The sequence below is a fragment of the Haliotis asinina genome, chromosome 9, assembly GCF_037392515.1.
Source record: "Haliotis asinina isolate JCU_RB_2024 chromosome 9, JCU_Hal_asi_v2, whole genome shotgun sequence".
In the NCBI taxonomy this organism is placed as follows: Eukaryota; Metazoa; Mollusca; class Gastropoda; order Lepetellida; family Haliotidae; genus Haliotis; species Haliotis asinina.
Window position 1 is genome coordinate 6,271,145 of NC_090288.1, and position 9,284 is coordinate 6,280,428.

Sequence of the window (9,284 nt, forward strand, 5' to 3'; positions counted from 1 at the left end):
GGGAACACTACAAAAGTACATTGATGATTTATTCAAGGCAATGCTGAGTACGAATCATACGATGCCTCCGATCATCAAGTACTTGTTCGACTTCCTGGACCAGTCGGCGTCACATTATGGGCTGACTGATCCCGATGTTGTACACACGTGGAAATGCAACAGGTAATTATTGCTCACTTTTGCTTGAGAGAGAATATGTGAAAAATATGCCGTTTCCTCCCTTTAATGTCTCCTTTGGTGTGCGATCCTCAAATCCAATAGTTGCCTTTCCAATGTGTAGGCTTTTGAAGAAATGTGGTTGGTAGTGTTAGCCAGTTACATGCTTTTGATATTATTCCGGTATTAATGCGTAACTCAATATATCTGAAACAGATGCCACGTATGAAATGAAAGAATTGATTGTCAATTTGGCGTATCAAGACATTCTGTATCCTTTGATCTCTAAAAGCAGAAAATTGAATATTATCCATCACATGAATAATGAACTTAAATACAGCAAATAATCTGAACTCATGTGAAATGAAAATTGAAAATTAAGAGTGCTACTTTGTTTCTTGAACAGCTTGCCTTTGAGGTTTTGGGTGAACATCGTGAAAAATCCTGACTTTGTGTTTGACATCAACAAGCCCCATATCGTGGACTCGTGTCTGTCAGTGGTGGCCCAGACTTTCATGGACAGCTGTTCCACCTCTGAACACAGACTGGGCAAGGTATGTAACTTTTGAAGGAATATTGTTGATAAAACAGATGAACTGAACTGCCGATCTTTGTAATCTGTCCAGCTCATACCGACTCATTCCGGTCTCGCAAGTCTGTACGGATGTCAAGGATGTTAGGGTAGCCTTGTGGTTAAAGCATTCACTTGTCACACTGAAGACCCAGTTTCAATTCCCCACATGCATACAGTGAGTGAAGTCCTTTTCTGGTGTCCCATGTCATGATTTTGCAAGAATATTGCTAAAAGTGGCACAAACTAAAGTGGCATGTTTGATATATCATCAGTTTGTCATGTCACTGTGAATCCTGTTCATACTTAAAGTGGCCACTTTTAATAATACATCACAAGATCAGGTGAGACTTTACGGTTTTTAAACTCCCTGTCATAAAGACCAACAAGTAATTGAGACATTGACTGCGTTGATTCCCTCACATGACTTGACCTTACCTGACCTGACCCTTTGTTTTTTATGAGAATGGATATTGTACATTTTCATCTCTCCCTGACCTCACTTCACACTTTTGAGTTTAAGAGTGATATGATATCACCTCACCCATTGTTTATGAGTAAGGGTGGAACATCATCTCACCTCACCCTGTGTTTATGAGTAAGAATATGACATCACCTCACTCTTTCTGTTCATGAGTAAGGATAACATGTGGTTTTATGTCTGCAGGATTCTCCATCCAACAAGCTGCTGTTTGCCAAAGATATCGTCCACTACCGCAAGTCTGTGGAGAAATACTTCCAGGACATCCGGGTTCAGCCAGCAGTCAGTGATCAGGATATGAACTCCTTCCTGGCTGAGGTGTCTAGGGTGAGTGTAAACTACCTGCTGTGTAAACTTTTGTTGGGTATAGGATGCCGGGTGCCAACCCATGAAGGTACAGGTTAGAATATTGGTCTTCAGTAATCCATGGCAGCTGACAAGATCTGGCTTGATGACTTGGTTGCTACATGTCATTGCTTCCCAGTTGTCCAGATTGATGCTTATGTTGTTGATCACTGGATTGTCTGGTCAAGACTCGATTATATACAATTGGAATATTGCTGAGTGCGAAAGAGATGGTGATTGGTTGATTACAGTGCATTTCCACATTCAGTGTGTGTGCTCATGCTGTTGTGTATGGTTTGTCTGGGCCAGACTCAAACTGGCTTGAGTGACAAAAATGGAATATTGCAGACAACAGTGTTGAATATTTCATCTCTTTAAATTGTAATGTCAAGTATTCTGAAATATCTTCAGATATCATTCCACAGACACTAGAATAATCATGCTGTCTCATATTCTGCTATATCTAGACAGAAAGACCAGTGTGAAGTTTCTCATATTAATTATCAATTCTGCACTAAGCTTAGTGTAGAAAGCAGTATCAGTAGAATTATTTCTTTAACATGTTTAATTTTTCATTTGTTTATGGGTACATAAGTTTTAATTAATTTTCTTTGTGTTTATTCCAGATGTGTACAGGGAAGTTCTATATATCTAGTGCTTTGAGGGAGTTGTATACTTATGTGTCCAAGTATCATTCAGAGGTGAGTTAATCACGGACATTTGTGTTTCAAATTGCTTTGTACTGTCCTCGGGGAGCTGACAATATTCTGGTGAATCCTGTTTTGGCTATTAGTATTTGTACTGTTCTGTGTGGAGGGAATCAGTGTCATCCATTTCTTCTTCTTCTTCTTCTTCTTCTTCTTCTTCTTCTTCTTCTTCTTCTTCTTCTTCTTCTTCTTCTTCTTCTTCTTCTTCTTCTTCTTCTTCTTCTTCTTGTCCAGGCTCGATTATTTACACATTGCTGGAAACTAAACTCACTCACTCATCTTCTTCTTCAATATAAGTACTTTTATAAAAATATTTTAGCACACAGATATGAACCTGTGACTTATCTTATTTCCAGCTGTTGCCAGTAACGTGATGGTCTTCACATAAAAACGCCCGACATATTTCAAAATATTTATTTCAAAATCTGAAACATTTATGTAACTTTCAAACACCATTTCATCATATTCGATAAATTGAGGTAACACCAATCTTACCACATAGTTGTGTGTTAAAAATATATTGATTTGTTTGGCTCAAAATGGATGTATTTTCCAGTAGACACCATAGAAAGAAAAAATGTAAAATGCATTAGCAGCAACATTGTGCATGCAGTTCAGAATAATAAAAATGGTTTTCAAATGGATTCACAAGTCAGCCAACAATCCTCCAGAAGAATATATATAAAACACTGCCTTAGTGCCCAACTCGTCATCACGCACAGAAGTCAATATTCGTCTTTTTATCATCTTTCCTATTTTGATTACGTAGTTTCATATTCTCATCACAACTTGGCTATGAAAAAATAAACCTATTTAAAATCACTCATTTTGCCATGACTGTGAGTTTCAGATGGTAATGTCTTTTGATAGATGATAGGCCTTAGTGTAAGAAGTGCCTTCATTGATTTCTGTGTTTTTGATCATTGGAAAATAAATTGTAAAGTCATCAATTTGCGCCAGGCAGCAATCAATGTAAAAATGGCTTAGTTACTTAATGGAAAGCGGGGTATTTTTGTATGTTTCATGAAATGGCAGCCGGAAGTGCTCAATTACACATGACGTCTATTTTGGACTATTTTCTATGGAAATTTGAAATGTTCTGAAAAGTAGTATGTGGTAAATATACTGTTTGTGTTGCTAATGGGGAATTAATGGTAAACCAGGGAATGAGGGGATGGTTTAGCATTTCGGAGGAGTCATATTTTGTGTATTATATATAGAAATGGTTCTTCTATGCTGATAAGTTTCAGGCCAATTCAAACATTAACATGATTATGACATCATGGAGTATATTTGGATAATTTTATTGAAAAATATTCTGATTTCGATGACATGACATACTATGGTTAAGTTAGTAAAAGGAGTAAGAAAGTTGTAACAGTGATAAAAAATGCATGTATTCCTCATAAACCAAGTATATTTTGTTCCTGTGTTCTTTTGGAATATGGTAGTCTGTCAATGTATTGTATCTGGAGGTCATTGAGTCAAGAATATGGTAGTGTATCACCTTATTGTATCTAGAGGTCATTGGGTTTAAGTGATTTGGATTTAGGTGATTGGGTGAGTGGTTAAAAGGTTTGTTTGTCTCATCGAGCACCCAGTTTGATTCCCCACATGGCTAGAGTGTGTGGAGACCATTATTTATTTCTCTGCCAGACTTTGACGGGAGCAGGGCTTAAAGAGGCATAATACTGCACTGAGTCACACTCTCTAGTTGTAAAAACATATTTTGCTTTGAACAAGAAACGTTGCAACAGGGTTTTTGCAAGATGAAGAGACTTCATACTTTGGTGCTGTAGGCTGAGACTTGTTTCAGTCTTATAAGGACAATAACGGGCTTGTTGCAGCTGCATGTATGATGGATTCAGTATTTGGTCCATTAGCAGAGTAACATCCTGACAACTATGTATGTAGTGTGCAAAGCTCCAATATCTCAGTGTGATATTTCATTGATCATATTCCCCAGACAGCTATTGTTATATATAACTGATTGTAGTTTTCTTGATGTTTAATTTCTTTGATAGGTATATTTCCTGAAAAACAGTCATACATTCGAGATGATTTTGGTGTGATATTTCTCCAGACATATGCCATAATGACAACAAACATGCGTAACAGATTTTGATTTTGACATTATTTCTTTAAGCATATTCTCTAAAAACTACTGTTTTACATTACAGATCTGAAATAATATTGGTGACATTTCTTTGAGAATGTTTCATAACTACTGTTGTATATTACAGAACTTGGCTTATTTGGGGGCAATATTTCTCTACAATAATATAATCCCTAACAACTACTTTTATGAGATTACCAATCTTAATTTATTGTTGTGTGCTGTTTATTTAGAAATATTCCTTAACATCTAATTTCATACATTACAGATCTTACAAAAGTTTGTGGGATATTCCTTGAGACATATTCCCTAACAACTTCTTTCATACATAGCATGTCTTAAATAAATTTTGTGTAATGTTTCTTTAGACATTATCCCTAGCATTTGTCGTGATGTTTCTTGGCATATTCTCTAAAAAATATTTTATGTGATATTTTTTTGGACAAATTCCCTAACAACTGCTGTTTTTCATTTTAGATTTTAAATGCTCTTGATGTGGACAACCAAGCAAGTGCTCAGCAGCTGTCAATGAGACTTGAGCAGGTCATCACTAACATGGAGGGGCCATCCAACAAAACCGCATATGTGTGATACCCCCCCACACACACACACACAGACACATGCACATACTAGTCCGTCTTCTTGTGCTGGCCTGTTCTATTCCTCTTGCTGGACTGTATTCCACAATCTAGAGGAACAGATTTATTTATGCAGATCTGGCTGCAGATCCTTATTAACATGATGAAGATCAGTGTAGTGTTCGAGGATGATTGAGACATTCATTAATTAGAACCAGCAAATCCGTTCGACGGATTACTATGAATATCTGTGAGCATGTGAACTGACTGGGATCTGTGTTTCATACAGACAATGGTATGAAAATTTCTATGATCCCATAGGATAATTTCAAGGAGTAGTCTTTGCAGGAGGATCTGATATATCGAAAATATTTGCCAGTCATTGAACAGAATGAGTTGTCCATGCTTTCTAAATCAACTATTACTGTCACAGAGTGTGGAATCACCTAGAACATGACTAATATTACTCCTTCATCTGTGATGTAACTTCATCGTTGGATCGACATGTTGTTGTGAGGTGAGATGCCAGACCACGGCTAGCTGTAGAGACTTATGACGGAACTAACATACTGGCTGATTTGTGATGGTGCTATGATATTGCCACGCTCCTGACCAAATGTCTTTCAAATTTTTTTTCGCCTGGATATTTCAACATTGAGATTAGGGGATGCAGTTTTGGGGAATTACAAGAGTGAAAGACACAGTCTTGCCTTCTGAGCCAAGTAGCCATAGCCCCATCAGTACCTTTTGTGGATGAAGAACGTTCGTGTGTTGTATATTCGCCGTCATGAGTGAATCCTGTTTCTACAACAACAAGGTGCTACTTGGAGGCTGCCTAGAGATTTGACAACAAAATTGCTGCCTCTCATCTTCGCGGTTCTTTCAATCACAGGTGCTTCTGAAGGAAACAGTAATGGCTCTGGTAGTCCTGTAGAATTCTCTCTTCTGATCAGATGTTCCTTCTGGAGATGACGCTGTCAGATGTCTACAGCCAATGTTCAAGATTTGCAGGAACAAACATACCCATGGCCATTCCATCTTTTCTACCACCTCCTGTGAGGAAGGGATGGACAATGGCCAGTTCTGTAAAACAGTAGTGTAATGATCATATCACTTTACCATTGACTGTGTGGTGAGATTGTAGACAATCATTGTAGACCTCTGTGTCAGAGGACTTTGCAAGTTCAAGACATGTAGATTAACTTATACTATGTGGGAAGGATTATACAAGTATTGTCATATTTGTGTGACCTTCAGCTACTTGTGTGAATTAGGCAGTGGAGGAAAGACAGCTTCATGTAACTAACCTTTGTCTGACTGTCTGGACGTATTATTACACTCTTCAACCAAGATGAGATGGCAGTGAAAGCAGATCTGATAACAAGGATTTGTATCAGTATTTGGTGGCTCAGTGGTTAAGGCGTTGGATCCATACAGACTTACAGCTTTTGATTTCAAATGTTTGTAATGTAGGAATGTTAAATTTGGGAAACTTACAAAAAATCAGTTTCACTTAAGTAAATATCCTATGGATTTGTCATTTTGAATCTTGATATTTTATGAATGTTTGGATTGTTGAGTCTGTAAACAAAGAAAAATGTCTGCGACCAATTACAGTACTGTAATTGTCGCTACGCACAAGTTTCTTTTCATGAAACCTACACCTGTCTTCTGGTTCAATAGTATAAACTACATACAGACTGAAATGGCTGTGTGTTGACGCCATTTAAGTACATGTAGATGATCCTGTATGGTCTTTGAATCCTGATTCTGTCCTAGGTGGAAAGTTCTCACCAAAGTCTCTTGACACCATTGTTCTTGTCCAAGAACTACCATCCTGTCTTTGATGAAGAGTTTTGACTAAACTCTTTTGACATTTTTAGAGCAATATGCCAATGTATATCCAACAGAACAGCCACCACAAGTAGCATCATCATGACCTCGTCTTCATCACTTTATGCAACAATGCCGACATTCCCAAAGGTGCCCTAGCAAGTGACTGGCGGAGACGTCAGGTTAAGACAGTGCGACATCATAACCACTTGTATTCTTGTATCTATGCATGTAGACATGTAGTTCACATCTAGGCACCATTGGCTCCAATGTTCTGGGTTAGCAGGAACCAGTTGCACTGCAAGTCCCCAAGAGATCCACTAGATTGGTCACACTATGAATCATTATGAATCATTATATTGCTTTACTAATCAGTTTGCTGCTCTGTTATATTGAATCTGAGATACTACCAACCTGCTTGTTAATCAAAACAAGACTTTGTTATGTCATGATTGGTACTTTTTGCACAGTTAACTGCTGTATAATTTAGCCTGTACACTAGTGGCAACATTCTCCCATCAATGTGACTTTGAAAAATATTTTACTTAATACGGAATCCAGAGAGTAGGGATTCATATGAAAGTATGTTTTCTCCTCTGTGAAATGAATAGTTACATTTGTTAAAAATTTGTATGAAATTTAAATTTGTTGCAAATGTTGCATTGAGGGAGAGTCTGCCTGTTCCACCACCATGAGATTATGCACTGTATTGTTGAGCTATCTCCCCAAAGACTTATGCAAATGACCAGTATTATCTGCATACTCCCCAGCTCAAAGTCCCCCACTTCTGGAACTGTGGCCAGTCTTCCCAGGCATGTAGCACATATAGAACCAGTTGAACATTTCCTCCAAGCTCCTATTTTGACTTTGCTAACGAGCATTTCAAATTTAGCTTTTTCCTGTTCAAAGATACGGTGATGCTGTTTCAACTGACATCTGCTTGCTTAGTTTGTAAGAAGTGGTGAGGTAGTCTGATGGTGAAAATCGTTGCTTTTCACATAGGAAATCCAGGTTTGAATCCAACATGAATATACTATGTGATGATATTTTCTGGTAGAGCAGAACTTGCTTACCTTTAAGCAGTGTGTCATTGCTGATGTTCAGTGAGCTGATAATTTTCTTCACCATTATCACTTTATGCCCAAAGGAATCTAATTTGGGTGATAAAGAAGACAGATTGATCTCTGGTGTCAGTGTTTTGAATGTTAAGCAAACAGTTGTCAGTATACTGCCTTGACTGTGGACAGCATTATATAGGACAGCTGAGATTCCATGTCAGTTAAGACTGTCCTGAGAAGATTAACCCCAGTTCCTGGAGGAGCATTGTAAACTTATATATACATATACATATATATATATTTTGTATATTCTCATGGAAACATCTGTATATGCCCATTATGACTTGCCTAAATCTTGTAAATACCACTAATCCGTCATGACTTTACTGTTACTAAGCAACATTTTTATCATTAAAATTTGCCCTTTTGTATTGGAATTTCTGAATCTATCTTGTACATTTTGCTCTGAGTGTAAAACTCTGTACAGCCAACATACTCTGACAAAATGTGCTTTGTTAACAAAATGAGAAAAATGTCAGAAATCTTTAAGTGTGTTTGTGTGTTATTTATTACTATTTTCGTAATAACTAGAGGACCATTTTTGGATTAATTTATGTCATTAAATTAATTTCTTTAATGATTATGTTGGATTAATTTAATTATGAAATGTCAGATTTAAGATAATTTACTTCTCTACTGGCATTGGTGTAAACATGGTGTTTCATATTCTCATTGCCATACCAATGTTGAATGTTGTCAAGGTATTCTGAGTTTGATTCTTATTTATTAACCAGCCAAATTCAGATAGGGAGTTTTACCCTAACAAAGAGTCCCCTGTTTTGAGTTTTTGTTCTCAAACCAGAGTGTGTATTTGCATATATTTTGTCAGATATATTGAGATTTTTGTTATATCTAACCAAAGGATCTTGAAAGCCTCCGATATTAGTGCTTTTTAAAAAGGATTTGCATTGAGAAGATTCTCCTAATATAACTTTGCTATCACAGCATGTATTGAAATGTATGTTTTCTCTAAAACTGCATCTTTTGTATGTTGAGATGGTTTTACGATATTTGAAGGTTCATTCCATAGTGTACTGATGACTTGTATGCTAAGATGTTAGCTTGCTGTATATGTGTTGAGGGTTGGTCAAGAGAGTCTGGCTCTCATGGACTTCCATTGTCAATAAATAATTCATTTTGTACAAATTAACACATTGTCTGGTTGTTTCCGTGTGAGGTTGAAGACATTGGTGAACACCTGGATCTTGAGATTTCAGACTGTCTGTGAGTCTGTACAGTGGTACTGACTCCTTTTTGTCACCTTCAGCAAGAATAGTGGTGTCTGGGTTATGTCTTCAGGAGACATGCTAGAAGGGGGAAGTGATTCAGAAACATCTGTAAAGGAGGAAGCCTGAAACACATGCTTGTTGCTGAAGGTG

At 37.2% G+C, this 9,284-nt stretch overlaps 1 protein-coding gene across 6 annotated transcripts in view; it reads left to right on the plus strand.

Annotated features, from left to right (window-relative positions):
- Positions 1 to 9,055, plus strand: part of LOC137296902 (plexin-B-like) — a 256,296-nt gene extending 247,241 nt beyond the window's left edge. For all 6 annotated transcript variants that reach the window (XM_067828790.1, XM_067828789.1, XM_067828794.1 and 3 more), the window contains 5 exons: positions 2 to 162; positions 563 to 710; positions 1,395 to 1,535; positions 2,180 to 2,254; positions 4,854 to 9,055. In XM_067828790.1, the coding sequence (XP_067684891.1) occupies positions 2 to 162; positions 563 to 710; positions 1,395 to 1,535; positions 2,180 to 2,254; positions 4,854 to 4,967 (639 nt within the window). In that variant the 3' untranslated portion in view covers positions 4,968 to 9,055. The remainder of the gene's footprint in view (position 1; positions 163 to 562; positions 711 to 1,394; positions 1,536 to 2,179; positions 2,255 to 4,853) is intronic.
- Positions 9,056 to 9,284: the final 229 nt, after the last annotated feature.